This window comes from Manacus candei, unplaced genomic scaffold (assembly GCF_025592945.1).
Source record: "Manacus candei isolate 608988 ecotype Guabito, Panama unplaced genomic scaffold, ASM2559294v1 h1tg000011l, whole genome shotgun sequence".
NCBI classification, from domain to species: Eukaryota; Metazoa; Chordata; class Aves; order Passeriformes; family Pipridae; genus Manacus; species Manacus candei.
Genome location: NW_026138059.1, coordinates 2,193,249 through 2,213,441, shown reverse-complemented (window position 1 = coordinate 2,213,441; position 20,193 = coordinate 2,193,249). Strand labels below are relative to the sequence as shown.

Below are 20,193 nucleotides of genomic sequence, written 5' to 3'. Positions count from 1 at the left end.
CAACGATAAATAGTATAACATGGTGTTCATAAGTTTCAAAGAATTATGGACAATTTATCGTAAATTACACTCCACATTCCACACCAACAAGCAGCACTATGTATTGATATCGAGTTCTGCCTACAAACAGGTTTTCTCAGAATCATGGTTGAATTTGTACATTATTCATATCTGTGTCTGTAAAAATTATTAGTTTTGTCATTTATCTGAAAGCATGCAAAATAATGATTGACAGATATAGTGAATAATACTGAAAGAAAGGAAGCACATCAAAGGAAGTTACTACCAAAGGAATTATTAATATATGAGAAACAGCCTGGTACTAAAGGTATAATATATCTGCTGTATTTTTCTCTGCATGATACCTGTTTCTACAGTGTAAGTTAGCAGTCAGTAGGGCTCAGTAAGTTTTAAAAAAGGTCTTGAAACAAGCCTCCAGGACAAAACCATTACTCAATTTGCAACACAGTAGTTGAGAGAACTACATTGTCAGAGATGCTTGGTGTTTATTTGGCCTTTGAACCATATATGTCTGTGTTTCAGTGCTGCCTAGAAAAGCTTGAAGTTGTATTTCACAATGGAAAACAGTAGGCAATAGTTTACAAAATCACAGAATCAACTAGATTGGAAAAGACCTCTGAGATCATTGAGTCCAACCTTTGACCTAACACCACCTTGCCTACTAGACCGTGGCACCAAGTGCCACATCCAGTCTTTTCTTAAACATCTCCAGGGACGGTGACTCCACCACCATCCTGGCAGCCCATTCCAATGCCCAAGCAATCTGTAAAGAACTTCTTCCTAATGTTTATACTGTGCCTTCCACTTAAAAGACAAACGCACCAGTGGTCTCACTGTAGAAGCTCCATTTTTTCACTTGCAATCCAATTTTGTTTTTATAATAACACCCCAAAGATTCACCCCAAAGATTAACTCACTAGGAGTTATCCTAGAACAAGATTGTGCAGAATTTGGGGTAACTGGAGAATTTGGATAAAAAATAGAGAACAATGTATCCTCATTAGCGTGTGCCTAAAAAAATAACTCGGCGTGTTTGTGTGCGAAGGTACTTCTGCGAACAAAACACCCGAGGGGAGCGCAGGGCCGGGGCGCGGGCGGAACGCGCCGCGCGGCGCCTCCTGCGCCCACCCGGCCCCATAAAGCGGCGCCGGGCCGTGCGCCTGCGCCTTGAGGGGTTTGGCGTGTTCCGGCTCGAAGATGGCGGCGTTCTCGGGTACGTGGCGCAGGGCCCTGAGCGGTGTCGGTGCTGCGGGATCGTCTCGCTTCTGCCCGCAGGCTCCCGGTCTCTCTGCGGCTCCCCGGGCCGCCCTCCGTGCGGGTCCGCGGTACTGTGTAGCTGAACACATATAAGGCTGGCGGTCGAGAGGCCTGTGTGGATGTAGGTGCCTCTCCCCGGGTCGTCGGGGTTTTGCAAGTTGTCGGGAGTGGTTATCGAAATGGGTTCGCATAGTTTACTGCATATGTGGGTCTGACAAAGGAACTGCTGAAAAGGCAGGCTCGTTCCTCAGTCTGACTGGTTTCAAGAACAGGAGGTTTATCATGATTTTTCTGTGTATTGCAGGGGGTAATAATTGGGTTTTATAGGAGAATCTCTGCTTGGTGGTATAGTTTAGCAAATTATAAAGTATATATATAATGTATTCTAATAGTAAACTAATCACTTTTTTTTTTTTGTCTGTAGCTGGAAGTGTTGACACTTGGATATCTTTTGGGCTATGTTCAGGTAAATAACCCTGCTTGTTCCTTTTTTTCTTGTCTTACAGAAATGGGTGTTATGCCTGAGATAGCTCAAGCGGTGGAGGAGATGGACTGGCTGTAAGTAGGAGTGGCTTTGGGCCTGGCAAATTCTAACTTGCCCTTTAGCAATGTATGGCATGCTTCTTAAGATACCTCCATTGCCACGTCCAAACAAAGTGGATATGAGTTTTCTTCTAACTGTCATTACATCTGATGCAGTTCTCTTTAGTGTGAAAGACTGAAGAACAGAAATTGTGACTGCAGTGGTAACATTTAAACTTGAACAAGCAAAGCATGACTGCTTGTATTTCAGTTGTTTTGTTTGATAAAAGCCTCTGTGCTTCTGATTTATTTATTATGTATCATGGGATTACTGGATGAAACTGTCACGTGATTGGTGCTAGTTTAGTAGATGTTTTCCAGACTGGTCTAATCTTGTATTTTTCAGACTTAATGCTTGTGTGTCAGTCTTCTAAAAAAGTCATTATTCCTGGTTTTGGTTACGTACTTGGCCAAATTCTTTCACCTCAGAGTTGATTTTGAACTGTCATTCAGAATGTTATCAGTATGGGCTGCCTAAGTGGCTTTAAAGGGAAAATCTTTTAAAGAAAGCAAGAAAAGGAATGTATAGTTAATCTATTTCTTTTATAGTTTGGCATAGTGATGTGAGATGTAGCCCTCTTGTCAGGGTGCAGCTGAATCCATTGCATCCACTAGACACTTCTGTCAAGGTCCTTGTAAAAGACTCTCCTTGTAAATGGAATCTTTTTCAGTTCCTTAGCTGCAAGCCAGGAGGAATAACATTTACCTGCTATACCTTTCACATGGTTTCTGTGAATTCCTATGTAAGCAAAAATCTCTTTTTCTACTCACAACATTGACTTGTGCTCATGTGTTCCTCCTCTAGTCTTCCCACAGATATCCAAGCAGAATCCATCCCACTGATCCTGGGAGGTGGTGATGTACTTATGGTAGGTATTCAGGATAGGCCTATTCACAGAAATCCTGTGTCTTTTAATTGTTGTTTGTGGGGTCAGTTTCATTCTTTCCAGAAGGTTCTGTGGTTAGACTTGCTCCCCTGTCCCTCTTCAGTAGGAGCTATACTCTTCAGCTAAAACCCTCTGTGAGTTCCTGGTATGTTTCCAGCTGTTCTTGCAGATAGAATTTGTTCTCTTTAGACTTTGTTTTTTTAACTACTTGACAGACACTGCCACATGAATGAGATCTATCTGATTTCATCTGCTCTCCTTTTGGCTGTAAATACCTGACATAGATCTGTATGGAACATGACTGATACTGCCTAAGCCAATGCTGCAGTGTCAATAACCTTGAAGGCACCAGACTGGTGTGCCTTGTTCATCGTGTCTTTTGTGGATCTCTGTGTTCTTGATTCTGTAACCAAAGTAACACTTGCTAAAAAGTAAATTTATTAAAATAGAATTCTAGAACTCTCCTTACCGTCCTGGTTATTATAAACTCTGATTTTTCTCCTTATAGGCTGCTGAAACTGGAAGTGGAAAAACTGGTGTAAGTAATCAAATTTAAATAAGCAGAAAATAAGTCTTAAGTGGTAGAGGTGGTGTGTAGGCAGATATACAGAGAGAACATGTATGCATTATTACCAAGAGACATGTAGGAATGTTTTTAAGTGTTCCTGGTCCTGAGTATTATACCTGAAAACCAGGCTGGAAGTAACTGTATAAATTGTGGAATGAAAATAACTTTTCATTTTAGGCTTTTAGCATTCCAGTTATCCAGATTGTTTATGAAACACTGAAGGACCAAATGGAAGGCAAGAAAGGAAAAGCCACTATTAAAACTGGTGGGGCAGGTAAGTTTTTATATGTCCGACTCCTTAAGTTTGGAACACTAACTAGTGTTGATTTTGCCACCTTCAAAAGTGAAGTTAAGCTAACTTACCATTAGATAAGTATTTTTTCCTTGATTTTGGCTAAGATAAGTAGAGAATCATCACTCAGGATTTTATTAAATAGTGAATATAAATTTACTGGTGGAATCATGGAAAGAACTGGTGTGCATTGGACTGCAGTCTCTTAGTAATGCTCTTGTCTTCATTTTAAGCCTGGCTGATCCACAACTTGCTTTTCAGTGTTCTTCTGAAAGCCATACTAGTTTACTGCCTTGCCAGACTAATTCAGTACCTTGCAAGATGTGGAGTGCTGGTAATGTCCAGTTTAAAAGGAGTTAAAAAAAATCTTTCTGGTGCAGGAATAGAGGAGGCACCAGCTATGACACCACACAGTTGGTTTGGGCCTCTTAAGTGGGCTTAAGCAGAAGGCTCTTCTAGGCTCAAACTTATTTTTGTGTGACTGAGGTAGCACTGTAGAGTCTTTCAGTTCCCCTGTGCTGACTAGAGCTGTTGCCTTCCTTTCAGCCCCTAGCTAGGTTTGGAAGTGAATAACAACATCTTGAGTTGCTGCGTTTGTACTGGTAAACGTTGAACTGAACAGGAAATGCACAGGACCAGAATTCAGTGATATACAGTGGATTGTAACCATGATCATATCCTCACAGTATCTGAGGGTTGTTAAACATTCATTTTAATAAGCTTGCAACTGTAAAGCTAATAACCATGTCCAGTCTGTGGTATATATAGATTGGGTTTTATGTGAGTGACAGTATATAGACTTTATTACATTTTATTGAGCATATGAAAGATGAAATCAGAAATTTTATGTGCACATTTCTTAGCTCTTTAGTAATGACATTTTAACTGATGCCCTGAAAAAATATCTTAATGTAAACTTTGAACAGAAATGGCAAATAATGCAACCAAATTGATTACTCTTCATGTAGTTTTGGATATTTTCTAGCTGAATTTGTTTGTGATTATGTGGGATATCTGGCTTATTTTCTAAAAGTCTTCAATGTTTTAAGTTCTGTTTTTAAGTAACTTAATCTGTGCTCTCCTTAGTAGAATAATGTAAACTTCCATAGAATAGATTTGCATTATGCATGTGTACCCCTCCTTTTAGTTGTAGGCCTTCATCTTGACTTCCTGTGAATTGCATTGGAACAAAGGTGTTTACTCAGAAAGTTAAGCCAAACACTGTGAACTTCTAATTTGAGTTTTCCAGGCTTGCCTTTTGATTTATTGCTTTTTCTGTTTCTGTCTTTCAAACTTAGTGCTCAATAAATGGCAAATGAACCCGTACGACAGAGGATCAGCTTTTGGTGAGTTGTCTTAATGTTCACTTGGTAAAAAAGAATTAACTAGAGGAAAGCATGCATGAAATTTTCTTTTAAAAGCAGTTAGAGAGACAATTTCTTTAACTAAAACTGTCTTGTAATTTTCAGCAATTGGATCAGATGGTTTGTGTTGTCAAAGCAGAGAGATTAAAGAATGGCATGGATGCAGAGCAACTAGAGGCGTGACTAAAGGTAAATATAAAACTGTGTTTTGGGGACTCTTCTAGAAAAGATTCAACTGAAATGCCTGCTTATCACCCATTGTTAATGTTGATGACTGCATCTAGAATTTACTGTCCATCTGACCAAATGTACTGCTAGCTGAAGATTTTGAAGTGACCAGTACCTCTGCTTTCTTCTTCCTGTATTGTAAGTTACCTTTTCCCTGATAGGAGACTGAGTAAGAGGAGGGAGAATCGTAACTAACATTCATCAGAATGTATTTTATTAAACTGTTACTATTAGGAAATAGCTATGCACACTGTACTTTCAGTTGTTTCCTTACACACTTCACACAGACATGTGCATGTAAAAGTTTCATGGTTCTGTGGTTACAGCAACAGTTGGGACGCCAACCCCAACACTTGACTCAGAAGCGGAATCATTCTGATACTACAATGGTTCTGGTGGGGTGTTGAGAAAGACCCTAGAACAGTCTCATTTCATCAGGTGTGCAGATAATTGGACAGTCTGTCTGTTAATTGGATTGTCTGTAGAAAACAGCCATTTGGATGTGCTTCAGCGTGCACTGGCAGTTGTTGATGCTAGTGCGTGCTGCTGGTCTGGTACTGATTTGGCAGAACCTGGTGTTCGGAGTTTATCAGTTCTCATGGATTCAATAGAACCACTGTTCTCTCTTGCTTATTGTTCCTTTGGAGCCTTTCACGTGCTACCTCTCAGTGTGTACTTTGTCTCTTTTGCCTGCTGGTTTCTTCCTTCCATACACAGGTACCTACAGAAACGTTTCACTCAAGCACAATAGGGGTTGACACTTTCAGCAGAGGTGGGAATGTTAGACTTACATGGGCTTGGAAGTAGCCAGACTGAACCACCTTGATGAATTTGGATGTTGTTTTAGAACCTTTCTTTTTCTTTCAAAGGGAAATACTACTATGAAGTTTCCTGTCATGACCAAGGCTTGTGCAGAGTTGGTTGGTCAACTATGCAGGCTTCACTAGATTTGGGTGAGTTTCCTTCAAAAGAATCACACAGACAGTTTTCATATTCACATGGAATGGCTGAAGTCCTGTTCTAGTGTTGGAGAGAATGGGCTCCTTGGGAAGGATGCCGATACCAGGGAGTTGAAAACTTTTTATACAAATGTTTTTCTTCCTTTAAGAGGAAATCTGCTTAGGTGGTGTCAGTATTTCTTGCCTTCTGTGACTTTCTGCCTTTTATTTCCATTTTGGTTTTTTTAATGAAGATGACTGGAGACTAGTGAAATCAAAAAATGTACTGGTACAAAAAAATACTGGTTTGGTCTATGTCAAAGCCAGAATTCTGTAGTTAGCAGTGTGTATTATTTGTTCACGTGGTAGTGTCAGAGATTTCAGTTGCTGAAACAAAGAGAAAAAAGCATAAGCTGTCATCCAAAAGTCTGTACTTTGTTTTGTCTTCAGGCACCGATAAATTTGGCTTTGGCTTTGGTGGCACTGGTAAGAAGTCTCACAACAAGCAATTTGACAGCTATGGGGAGGTAAGCTTGAATTGTGTTTGGTAGAAACATTATTAAAAGTTTGGCATTGGTTTTGTGCTGTAACAATCAACTGTCTTTTGTAATAGTGCTAAATTCTAAAGGAGGTTCACTTGCAAAAGTACAATGAAGCATTGAATCATTTTTTCAATAAAAGCTTATTAACAGATTTGACAAAAGCAATTATCAGCTTGAGACTTATGATTGTGGCTAGACTACAAATATATTGATGCTTATCTAAAAGTTAAAACTTTTCTGTGTGTTACAGGTTAGAGTTTAACTAATCTCTGGGATTTATGTCTTGAGTTATTTCAGTTTTACTTTGAACAAAGCAACCCATCTGTATACCTTGGTGAATGTCCAAGTGAGGGCATCATATTCTGTTTACTAGTAGTTAAAGTAGAACTAATTGTGTAGCTGATATGTCAAAATGCATGACGAAATGCTAGTAAGACATAGTGGTGCGCTACTTCTGGCTCTTGAGTTGGGTTTGCCAGTACCTTAGTGTACACTTCTGCAGCGTCTACTGGGAATATCTGTGGTGTTTTTTGTGTAGTATGCCAGTTGAGTTCAGATGTTTAAGGATAATTTATATAAATATGAATATTACAGCAGAAACTCAAGTCTTTTTGTGGTATTAATGAACTCAGTGCCATGAGACTTGCAACTTTTAGGACTCTTGTAGCTCTTCTAGTAGTGAAACACTTTATGATATATAGATTTTATTGAATACCTTTACAATTAACAGATTTTAAGATATTTAAATGACATATTTAAGTATACATAGCATGCATATAGCAGCACCTTCGAGAGTTAGTCTTTTTGTATAGTCAAAATATAGGTACCATGATTGGTGCTCTAAGTTTAGATTCACATTGGCTAATAAATACATGACTAATTCACTTTTCTATCATGCAGAATACTTCCAGGTAAATGACTTAAACCAAACACACTGACAATGATACATTTTTAACGTAAATTTAAATCAGTAATAAGTGTCTAAATATCTAAGATCACTTGGGCCATTTACTGAAAATCTGTAACCAAATAAAAATGTGCAAGCTATTTACAGTGGTCTTACTGGAATAAATTGAACTTGCTTCTCTCAAGAATCAGCATTTAATAGAGAGAAGTGGGAGAACTAAAAGTTGACAGAATGTAAGCACTAAAGTCTTCCTAATGCACTGAACAGTAAAATCTCTTAGCTTCACAACTATTCTTTTTTACAGGAATTCACTATGCATGATACAATTGGATGTTATCTAGACATAGATAAAGGACAAATAAAATTTTCCAAAAATGGTAAGTTTTATTCACTTTCTTTGAAATTTTATTGGGATCCTTTTATTGGGTGAGGGGCGGGGAGAGACATGCACACACATGCAGAGTCTGACTGAACTAACCCTACTTTCAGGAAAGGACCTCGGCCTTGCGTTTGAAATCCCACCACACATAAAGAACCAAGCACTTTTTGCAGCTTGTGTACTGAAGGTAATTTAGGAATATCACAGATCTCCAAGATCATTACAATTGTTCTGCATTTGATAACAAACTACTTAGGTGTAAAATTCACATAGCCACCTACAGTTACTGTAGTTGTGCTCATTTTCTTTGGTCTACCAGTATTTACTACTAAAGCAGTCTCAACAATGTGTGTTAGCTTTGAGTACCATTTAAGTTAAATATTTAAATTAAAATTTTAATACTTGAATATAAGGGTAAAAGCACGGATAACTAATTCCTATTACCACTGCTATCTTGTGTGTATTAAACTTTGATGTACTATGATTCAACAGATATAAGCAATTAGCTTGATAGTGCCAGAATTCCTGTTTCACTTCTTCTGAACTCCTAACATTACAGTAACGTAGTAGTATGTCTTTCTGGAGTTAGTCTTTCTGGGTTGATCTCTCAAGAAGTAAAGATTTTAGCAAAATATGTAAGTAGTTAGAGAAATGTACAAGTTTAGAAAAAGTGCTTTGTTTCTGTTGGCTTTTTTTTTTCTTCCTTGTTTGGGTTTTTTTTAAGTTCTAGCAAGATTTCTGTGACAACTTGGGGAAGAGGAATGTGCAAGATGGGAAGAAAAAGACCTCTTCCTCGTCTAGCTAGTTTCTCACTATTGAATTGTTTCTCATTTTACGTGGTCTTTTGAGACTTGTCTGTATGATACAACTTTGTTGAAATCTAGAATGCTGAATTGAAATTCAATTTTGGTGAAGAAGATTTCAAGTTTCCACCAAAAGATGGCTATGTCGGCCTTTGCAAGGCTCCTGATGGTAGTGTTGTAAAATCACAGCATTCAGGTAGGTTAGATTTTTTATGCTTCTCTTGTTTCTATGTTTGGATTGTGTTACATAGTATCTTTTGATCCCTTTAATTGCTGCCAGTGAGATCTTAAATAAAGCAGTAATGAAGAGATATTAGTGCTTTCTTTACAGTATACCAAATTTTCTTCCTCTTAAAAATAAGTGTGGGTCTTTATGATCTGCAATAAAATGAATTATCCTGCATTACCAGTATACCCACTTGTAATTTCTGAATATTAATCTGAAGCTACTAATGATTGAGTGAGAAATAATATCACCCTTTAATGGAAAATTTAGAATGACACTGTTTCAATTATCAGTAGAAAACCCAAGTTTTTTCCAGTCACAAATTCCTGGATAGGAATGTAGTTTGTCTTAATGGCTATTTTTTTCCACTCAGGAAATGCACAAGTGGTTCAAACACAGAACCTTCCAAATGCTCCAAAAGCATTGATTGTAGAGCCATCAAGAGAACTGGCAGAACAAACTTTGAACAATGTGAAGCAGTTCAAAAAATATGTTGATAATCCCAAATTAAGGTAACAGTGAATCTGTTAGTTGCATTTATGATATTGTCCATGCATGTGACTTCGTGGGGGCATGGGTGGTGTTCCACTCTGTAGCTAAATGGACCTTAATCTGCAGTGCTGCTGATAATAGTCTCCCTAATAATGTGCTACCAAGCAACCTTATGACTTTTCATCTGCAGTCAGACCACTTAGGAGTGGGGGTTTTTTAATGTGTTTTATCTGTGGACTGCCTTTTTCTGGTATGATGGATCTAGTGGGTGGGATTTTTTTAATTATCAATGATAATTAATGTGATACTTCACATGCTTTTTTTGACTAAAATCATTATCTGCTTACTGCCCTTCTCTCTTGAACATCTTCCTGCCTCCATCTCCCTCTACCCCCTCATTTTGTGTATTTTTCGTCTCCAACAAATAGTTATATATAGGGTCTGCTCTGTTTACGTTCATGTGCTTACAGCACTGATTATCTTGGAGATGGAATTCTGAAAAATTAATAGTCTACAAGTTGCTTTGGTTTAAAGTTGTTTCTGCTTTGACTGTGCTTCTAAAATTTAAACTAAACTGCAGTCAATTTACAAGAGTATTTACTAGATTTGCAGGGGATTAGCAATGGGAAGAGGAAAGCTATAATTTAGGATTCACGTGGTTTATTGTTATTTGCATTTCTAACTTTCAGGAACACAAACTTTACTAAACTAATATTTTTAAGGTGTTCTTAAGGAACAAATTTTTTTATGAGACTAAATTGATAATGATGTTAATGGATTTAATTACAACAGTGATAAAGTAATTAAATTCAAATACAATTCGGTAACAAATCTTTCACTTGAATTAAAATACACTACATGTCATGGGATGAATTTTCAAAATTAATTTTTTCTATTATTTTGTTCCTAAAATTACTGTTTAGAGCTGTTAATCATCAGCTACTAATAAAAGAACCAGTCTTCAGCCAGATGTTTAACGTACTTCTGAATATAATAAATGGGTAAAAGTGAAATATTTTGATGCAATTTTAGGGAGCTGCTAATTATTGGTGGTGTTGCTGCAAGAGATCAACTCTCTGTATTGGAACAAGGAGTAAGTTGTATTGTTTTCATATGGTTTAATAGCTTGGGTTCTGAATAACTCATGATCATGTTACTAGGGAATAGTAATGGTGCTTCTTGTAACTCCTGTAAACCTGTTAAAAAGAAAATGTGTAGTTCATAACAAGCTCATGTTGCACCAGTCTAGCAGTTCTACTTCCATGGCAATTGTCAATATAAGTGCTTATAGTACTTAGTCAAATTCTATTGAAGCCTGAGTACTCCTGAGAATTTTAAAATAAAGGTGTAACTTTTTACCATTTCTCCTTAACAAACAAGACAGTTTTCCTACTGACTTCTGTTCCATGTTTATGTGAATAAAACTAGTCTGCAATTATCAAGGTCAACCTACACTGGTCTAGCTTGAGCAGCGTGGAATGTACAATCAATTCAGTCGTCCTGTAGGTAGAACAGAGTCATTTTTTTATTTAAGACTCACTTTTGGAAATGAGAACAAGTTGCTCTTGATAAATTTTCCAGTGATTCTAGCTGCCAAAATATAAATGTTCTCTTAAGCTTACTTGAACTGTTAGATTAATAGACTTTTATGTGAATGCTGATTTGTAATGGTGCACCCCTTCTGTCTGACAAAATCTTAAGTTATTTCTATAGTTGATAGACTTTGTGTTCTTCCACAGTGGGAAAAGTTAAATTTATTTTATCCCCATTTAAAAACAAATCTGTTTGGCTTTAGATAACAAAGTTAAACTGCTTGTGGGGCATGGGAGGAGAGAAGGGGCACTTCCCAGGTTCTGCGAATGAAATGTCCATAGAAGCAGTGTTTCATAGAACAATGAAATGGCCATGGAAAATGCAGGTTGCCAGGGAGGTTGTAGGATCTCTCTCCTTAAAGGTAATGAAAATTGTGTAAGGCAGCAACCTAAAGCAACTTGGAAACTGTCCTTTATCTGCATGTGATGAGGGGAGTGGAGACCGGATGATCTCAGAGCTCCCTCCAGCCCAAATTACTCTAGGATTTTATGAAGTTATAAGTAATAGAAAAGAAGGCATTATACCGATAATTGTATCATTATGCTAAACTTTGATAAAACTGACAATGCCTCTGTGGGACTTATGGGACCAGTTCATACTCTTTATGTATTTCATAGGTGGATATTGTTGTTGGAACTCCTGGAAGGCTGGATGACCTGGTCTCAACGGGGAAGATTAATTTATCTCAAGTTCGATTCCTGGTTCTGGATGAAGCTGTATGTATATAACTAAGTGCTGCTTAAATTCTGTTCTTAAATACAATACAATATTTGCAGGAAGAGTCAATGAAACATCATTGTTCTACAGTATTTGATATTTCAGTGAAACAACAATTAGCTACCTATAGACTGTTCCAGCTTAATCCTCTTGTTATTTGTAACCATAGTAACCTACATACTTTTTTTTCCCCTTGTAACCTCTCTGTTAAGTCTGAAAATTTTCTGTTAGAGAAATATATTTCAAACTGTGTTCACAAAGTAGTGAAGTCTGTCCCTGTGCAGGGAACTTGAAGGACAAAGACAAGATCAGAATGTTAGTTAACCCAGAAGTCTTGAAGCCAATGAATGTTGCAGTCAATATGCTGTGAAATGAGCGCAACTCTCTGATCTGTTGTAGTACAACTGAATATTCAGAAAGATTAAATGGCTTGGGGTATTAGTTAGGAGAAGTTGCTGATCTTACTGTGAAGCACAGCAGCTGTACTTGAAAATACTCCAAATTTTACTATATCTCTTTCTCCTTAGTAATAATATCCCGACCATGCATTGACCTGTCCAGCTAATTAAAAGCAAGACCTTTTGAGATTACAAGTGTATTGCTTACTGAAGTGTACAGGCTGAGGAATGAAAAAGAAGAAATGCAGCTTTATTTCTTTTATTTTTATTCCCATATAGGATGGCCTTCTCCTCCAGGGATACTCAGATTTCATAAACAGGATCCACAGTCAAATTCCTCAGATAACTTCAGATGGAAAGAGACTTCAGGTATAAAATGTGTTTGTGGTTTTGTTGGCTATTTATGGGTTTGGTTTTGTTAGCCCTGTGCTCTACTTTAACTGTTACTTGGCATGCAGTCTGCTTCTTTGTAGCAGAGTTTGTTATAGCCCTTGTCCAAAACTAACACTTGTTCATGGGTTCAGTAATTGCCTGTGAATATGTATTTTTAGGATTTTAGATCTTGAAGGCCAGTGTTTAGCAGTTTTCAGTTTAATTTGAATTATTAGATATAAACATATCTGAAAAATAAGTGACTACATAAGTTATGATTACTAATGCACTAATAATCTTGATTCATCAGCTTTCAATAGTTCTACTTTCTTCCTATTAAGTAATTGAGTCTTTGTAAGAAAATAGTTAAGCAAATTATTTTGTCTTGACTCTTGCCAGCTGAGTGGTTTCTGTGTTGAGGAAATCCAGTCAGGGACTCTTTCTGTTGTGCTACATGATGATATTCAACTACATAACATTCTTCAAGTTCTACTCTCACCTTTTTGGGTTGGGAGAATCTTTATCTTCAGTGGTATCCATATGTCTCTTCTCAGGTGATTGTGTGCTCTGCAACACTCCACTCTTTTGATGTGAAAAAACTATCTGAAAAGATCATGCATTTTCCCACCTGGGTTGATTTGAAAGGAGAAGATTCTGTCCCTGAAACTGTACACCATGTAGTTGTGCCTGTAAATCCAAAAGCTGATAAACTCTGGGAAAGGCTCGGCAAGAATCATATCAGAGTAAGTGAAAATTAAGGTTGTTGGTCTGTGTTTACTTATTTAACCTTCAGAACAGGGGCATAATGTTGAAGGATCTTGGCTGGCTATTGGAACAGCTTAGTATATCTGAAATGGTTTGTTCCATGGTAGTCAGCGTAATATTGGTGATGTAGTGACACTGTTTCTGAACAGCTCAGTCTTACCAACGTAACTGAGAAAGAACTTGATAAAGTAACAGTCTGATTTGTACGAGAGAACAATGGCACTGCACTGCTTTTTCACTCATTTCACAGTTAATGGTCTGTGGCCTAACTGTAGTTAGTACCTCTCTTTTCTCACTGATGAGGAGGAAATAAACCTGCCAAAATGGATCATTCTGTGAGGTAGTTTTGTCTCTAAGCAATGCGAGATGAGCAATTTTTAGAGGAATGGGTTTCATATCAGACTACATTTGAGATTTTAAATTCTGCATTTACCTGACACCTCTCCATGTGAGAAGGTTGTGGTTGTTGCTCCAGTCTTTAGTCTTCAAGTTCTGAATAACCTGGGCTGTATTTCCAGCTCTTATGCTGTTACAAGTCTAAAGGTTTTCTTAACCCCTTATTTCTTGAACCTCTGTTTGTTAGGTATGTTAGTACCTTTTAGTTAAGTCTTAGTATGACTTCATTTCTCTTGGGTTTTAAGTTAATATCTGATTCAGCCTAGCATAGGGAAAAAGATGAGGAACAACTGTGGTTATATGATTTAACCATGTTCTACAATACCTTTTTTTTTTTTTTTCAGGTTTGGGTATTTTTAATTCTTCCCTTTGTGTAGAAAGGTGTTTTCTGTCCAGTGTCTACATAATAATTTTATTGCCCTTTTTTATGAGCAAGTTTTTTGTGCTTAAACTTAAGACTTTTCTTTAGCTAAAGGTAGATAGATTAACTTTTCTAGTGGGAGAACAGAATGCTAAGATTACTTTTAAACTTTAATTTCTTGCTAGTTGTAAGTTAATGGAGTTAAGCATTTCCTCTGTGAAGTGTGGACTAATGACTTGGGGGGGGGGCTTTTTTATTTGTGTTTTTCCTAGACTGATGAAGTGCATGCAAAAGACAATACACGACCTGGCGCTAACACTCCAGGTAATCAGCAACATTAGTTGAGTAATAGCTTAGGAAATGCTCTTCTGTAAATGTTATGAACTAGTGGCTTCTGAAATGCTCCTTTGTAAATGTTATGAAGTAAAGGTAAATGGCCTTTAGTCATGTTCCTCCAAATTTTTATTTCTACATTTTTATAGTTATGAAGAGAAATGTGTTTCTGGGGAGTGGGAAAGAAAGACTTGAATATATATTTTGCAGATTTGTAAACAACAGGTGTGTATAAAACAAAACCTGGAACTTCTGAGTGGTTTTGTTCTTTCTGTATTATATCAGCTTGCTGCAACAAGGGAGCATGGAGGGAAGAGATAAAAACTGAAGATTTATCTTACTTGCTCTGATAATAAAAGTTTCTCTACTGGAAGGCTAGAGAAAACTATAAATGTGTGCAGTTCAAAGACTCTTCACTTTTTTAAACAATTTGAGTGAAATAACTTGTTTACTTCTATTTAGAAATGTGGTCTGAAGCTATTAAAATTCTAAAAGGAGAATACACTGTTCGGGCAATCAAAGAGCACAAGATGGACCAAGCCATTATTTTCTGCAGGACTAAAATAGACTGTGATAATATGGAGCAGTACTTCATCCAGCAGGGTGGAGGTAATATCTTTTGTGTAAACCTTACTCTGCTCACTTTCCTGTTTATTTCAACACCAAAATTGTACGATAGAGTTCACCAATATTACAACCCCACACCAAATAAATGGTGCTTCAGTTTTTTTACATACTGACTGGGCAATAAAGTCAGGGTTTGGTAGCAGGGAGCTGCAGGGGTGCCCTTTGTGGCAAAAGGCCATGAACTGCCCTGTACCTGTTCCAGACAGCTCTGAAATGGCTGGAAACAACCCACCGTGCACCAAAATTGGAACCAATAAGAAGAGTATATGGTGCCTCTGCTGAAACATGTATTAGTAAAAGTGATAGTTGGTAAGGGCAAGAAACATGGGAAGAAATCTGTGTATACAAGTGTATACATGAAGAAAGGTGGGAGAAAACACGGGAACAGTAAAAGAGGACTTGTGAGGAGAAAAGTGAAGACACACATTTGAAGAAAGGGGGAGATCTAGAGTAGGAAGGAGTGAGGAGAAATACCTGCACAGATCTGCTCTGGGGAGGAGGGAGGAAAGGTGTTTAACTATTTGCCTTGCTTTTTGTCCCCCAACACTGCCTGTCTCAGTAGTTGGTAATAAAATAAGTGAAATTTCCCTGAGTTGAGACTTTTGCCCAAAAAAATGTACTTTTTTTTTCAAGTTCTTTGTAGCTCTGTGTCATAGGTGATGTTATTCGTGCATGTCTACTCTTTCAGGCCCTGATAGGAAGGGACATCAATTCTCATGTGTCTGTCTGCATGGTGACAGAAAACCTCAAGAAAGAAAGCAAAACCTGGAAAGATTTAAGGTGATGTAGCAGATTCTTGCAGGCTTTTTACTCACTTGCCAATATCTAAATTTATCTGTTCATTTCTGTTCCTAGTTCTCTGTTTTAAAATAAATTGAATTCACATGCTCTATGTCCTGCTTCCTGAAATGGTGAGGCACAATTTCTGTAGATGGAAATCGGTATTGTCAGTCAATATGACCTTTGTGAGTTTGAATTGAGAAGATAGGTTTTATTTCAAATAAGCCCACTAACTTTAAGCTCTGTAGCAATTACATTGTTTTTTAAATTCTTTATTACTTGATTAGTTAAAAAAAATTACTTAAATACTAAACTTTGGTTTTGATTAAGCCATTTATCGATTTATGTAAATAGGTCGAGTTATTCTTGCTTTATTTGAAGTGTTCCTAAATGTACAGAGACACTTAAAGGTGAAGTAGGTGTGAAGGACTATGGTTTCATTGCCTGGGATTTTGTTTGCTTTATTTAGCATAGCACTTATTTACAACTATGTCTCTGTAGAGAGGAGATGTCCGTTTCTTGATCTGCACAGATGTTGCTGCTAGAGGAATTGATATTCATGGCGTTCCATATGGTAAGATATAACTTTAAATTTAAGCTGTTGAATTGCACAGAGCTTCAATATATTTGCAGTCCTGTCCACTAGTTAAAACAAATATCACCTACAGCATAATTTAAAAAGATGTAGATGTTAAATGCTTAAACTAAGCAATTTTTAAATTGGTTGTTCACCATGCCTTCTCAAATACCTGATGATGTTCTGTATTGTTGGGAATTCTTCATTTGGTTTTCCATTCTTGCCAAAAAGTAATCGTGGAAAAAGCAGTTTGAGAGTGGAAGCCTTAAGTGTACCTTAAGGTGTTGCAGGTGATGATGCCTGTAATTGTTGTAGTAGAACAAAGTATGTATGTGGGCTAAGGAGAGGAATTGCAGCAATCAAAGTGTTATTTTAGGTGTCTGGTCTCTGACCTTAGCTCATACATTAAAACAAAAATTCTTGTGTTCTCTGTGGATTGTGTCTGTCTTACACAGTTATCAATGTGACACTCCCGGATGAAAAACAGAACTATGTTCATCGAATTGGGAGAGTGGGCAGAGCTGAGAGGTATGTATGTGTCCAGAGTAGCCACTGTGATTTCTTGATACTTTCTGTTGTTGTTTCACAAGTTGGCAATAGTTACTGAAATACATTTCTCTCTCTTTTCTTCCCTAATATTTCAGGATGGGTTTGGCAATCTCCCTTGTGGCGAAAGAGAAAGAAAAGGTAATTATACTCCAAAGATGAACATCTGAAGTTCTATCCACAGCTGCTATTTGACTTTAACGTCCTGCATTGAAAAACTGCTTGTTTGTCTGTGCTTAGTTGAAAGGGATTTTAAACAGATACCTGAATTCTTTTTCGTGCTATAATTAGTCAAAATAAACATACTCAACTATATTTCACAAAGTTTACAAGTTTTCTTCTGTTTCTAGGTTTGGTATCATGTATGCAGTAGTCGTGGAAAAGGGTGTTACAATACTAGACTGAAGGAAGAAGGAGGTTGTACCATATGGTACAATGAGATGCAGGTAAACATTTGGCTTAACCAGAATATTCTAATTCCTCTAAAAGACTCTGAGATACAGTTCTTTGGTTAGCTGTGTAGCTGAAATACAAAGCTACCTTTGGGGTCCTTATAACTTTTGATTCCATTTGAAGAGAAAATTAGAAAATTTTGCAAGTTGTATGTTTTATAATTGTTTAATTATAAAAGTTTATTTTAATATTCCCAACTAATTCTGTTGGAGTCCTATTTTCAGCTTTCCTGTAGTCTTCCTAATCAAAATCTGTTAAGAGTTATGTGATGTTAGTTACACACTTTTGTTTAGGCAGTTTGTTGCAAAGCTATAGGTAACTTAAAACTGTTGTTTCTCTAATCTGGAAACAGTGTCACTTGAGTAGGTTTTAATTGGGATTTGTATACCAACCATGTATGCTTGTTAAAAAGCAGTTCTTCCCTTCTTGCTATAATAAAGGGCAAATCATACATCATCTGTAGTAAAATAAGCTTGGTCTATGAACTCTTTATTATGAAGTAACCTTGTTCATATAATTTAGGGTAGAATGTGAAGTAATGGCTTCTAGGTAGGGTGAAAACATAGTGACATTGGAAATGAACTTGCATTGTCTGTTTGAGCAACAAAAAACATGTTAGTCTTTGGTGTCTGTGACCAAATTGTTTTCTGAGTGCTGTTCTGTTGAAAATGCACTTGAATGTGACTGTTCAGAACAGTGGTTTGAGGGAGACTTGGACTTATAAGGGTACTTAAAAACTTTTTTTTTTTCTTAGTTGCTGGGGGAGATTGAAGAACACTTAAACTGCACTATTGCCCAAATTGAACCAGACATAAAAGTACCAGTGGATGACTTTGACGGGAAAGTTACATATGGGCAGAAAAGAGCTCTGGGTGGTAAGCACTGAACTACTCTGGAGTTACCTTGCTATACTTACCTGCTTGCAGTGCTCAGTTTCGTGGTTGTCTCCTGTGTAACTACAGAATGATAGATTATAAAGAGCTTCTCATTCTTAGCTGTCTTCTACATTTGTTGCATGCAGCCTATGGGTTGCAAGTGACAAGAGTGTGTGTATGCCTGGTTTTATTTTGTTTATGCCTTTTTTTAACAAGGTAACTAAGTTACTTTAACTTTTTGAATGACTGTGGTTAAGCACTATTAGTTCTGCTGAAAAATGGCTTTGAACACATCATCTACATTGTGTGTCTTTTGGCAGGTGGACTTTATAAAGGCCATGTGGATATTCTGGCACCTACGGTACAGGAGTTGGCTGCCCTTGAAAAGGAGGCTCAGACATCTTTCTTGCATCTTGGCTATCTTCCTAACCAGCTGTTCAGAACATTCTGATTGTGCCACACTTGAGACAAGGCTTGAGTTAATAAATGCCCTGCCCTGTGAATGCAAAAATCCTATACTGTCTCTGAGTAGCGTAGTTAGAAAACGATTAAAACTAAGTATACTTCTTGCATGATGAACAGAGAGTGCTCAGCACTGTTAACTCTGAGTTAGCTGTTGTCTTAATAAAATAAAACAAGTCGAAGATGAAATGGTTTGTTTGCTCTTTTGCCTTAAGGGATTAATTTGCAGAATCATTCTTCCACATAGATTTTGATTTATTGAAAATACAAGTGTAGTTCAGCAAATCTGGGAGGAGTTTTATGTTCTTCAAAGAAAAGAATTAAAATTACTTAACTATCTGTGTATTGTAATTTTTTAATGTTGGGTTTTTTAAAGAGGCATCCATATTCATACAACTGTTTATATTTAAGATACTGAATATGGAAAAAAAACCAGACCTGAAGTGTGTGTTTGAAGCTCTTGGTTATCCTAAACCCCTGCATCTAGGCTGATAACTGCGTTTTGGTTCTGTAGTTCTAGACTTCTCAAAGGTAATGTGTCTTAAATTTCTAAAATGGATCCTGTACAAAGAATCCTACAATACTCTTGAGGTCATAGAGTAACATGCTAGTATCAAAGCAATTCATAAATTTGCAGACAAAGCTTTTTCATGCAGCAGTGTAGGTTGTAGTACTTAATGCCTCTTGGGCTGCTTTTAGACAGGTTGAATTTGTTCAGATGAAGTTACTGTAGTCTGACTTGGAATTCTTTTTTAGCTTTTTTCTCTAGTGACTTTCTAATGATAATGAGAAATTTTAGTGACTTTGCCTACAAATAGTCATCTAAAATGTCATAGATCATTGGAAATGCCAGACAACTGAGAGTCAAACTAACCTTTTACCTTCCCCGTGTAAACTTTTTTTCACAGGACATTCCATCTCCTTCCAGAAAATAGTGACAATCAAATTAAACTCAGGTTGAGCAAATAATTTTTTTGTGTAGTGTTACCTGGAGAGGGCAGACTGAGAGTCCCAAGTATTATAATGAAATACATAAGTTTCTCATTAATTTAAACAAAATACTAAATTTACAATGGCTGTGTGATGTTATCTGGTCCTGAGGAGAGGGGAGGTCACATGGGATGCTTATCATTAGAACTTGGGAAGAAAAGCTCTACCATGTGTTGCATTGCTCTTGTTAGACAAGAGTAATGAAATCTGCCCACCATAAGTCAAAATTAATTGCAATGCCTAAAATAATTTTTGATCTAGCAGAAAACAGATCATGCATGTTTGCCAATTGAAGGTGAGAGTAAAGATAGTTTCATCTAGTTTAAAGTAGACATATATTGGGGAATACTTCTAAATCAGGGGAAAGTGGTGAATAGATGGATTCAAAGTCTTATGAGCATCAATCTTTTTGTTGAAGTGTGACATTCTAAATTTGCTACACGTTCAAAGTGCTGATATCTT

General features: G+C 37.1%; 1 protein-coding gene across 2 annotated transcripts; it reads left to right on the top strand.

Moving 5' to 3' along the window:
• Positions 1–1,117: 1,117 nt before the first annotated feature.
• Positions 1,118–18,930, top strand: DDX1 (DEAD-box helicase 1). 2 transcript variants are annotated; one of them, XM_051778307.1, is made up of 26 exons: positions 1,118–1,234; positions 1,785–1,836; positions 2,666–2,729; positions 3,256–3,285; positions 3,493–3,589; positions 4,906–4,953; positions 5,077–5,160; positions 6,069–6,152; positions 6,588–6,664; positions 7,891–7,963; positions 8,076–8,152; positions 8,850–8,964; positions 9,368–9,506; positions 10,519–10,579; positions 11,697–11,795; positions 12,474–12,563; positions 13,121–13,309; positions 14,361–14,412; positions 14,884–15,030; positions 15,737–15,828; positions 16,330–16,402; positions 16,861–16,933; positions 17,050–17,092; positions 17,302–17,397; positions 18,159–18,279; positions 18,600–18,930. In XM_051778307.1, exons 1-26 carry the CDS (start codon positions 1,219–1,221, stop codon positions 18,728–18,730), a joined length of 2,223 nt encoding a protein of 740 aa, XP_051634267.1. In that variant the 5' UTR covers positions 1,118–1,218; the 3' UTR covers positions 18,731–18,930. The 2 variants fall into 2 exon arrangements, with proteins under 2 accessions (XP_051634267.1, XP_051634268.1); XM_051778308.1 differs by lacking the exon at positions 1,118–1,234 and adding an exon at positions 1,301–1,399.
• The last annotated feature ends 1,263 nt before the right edge of the window (positions 18,931–20,193 follow it).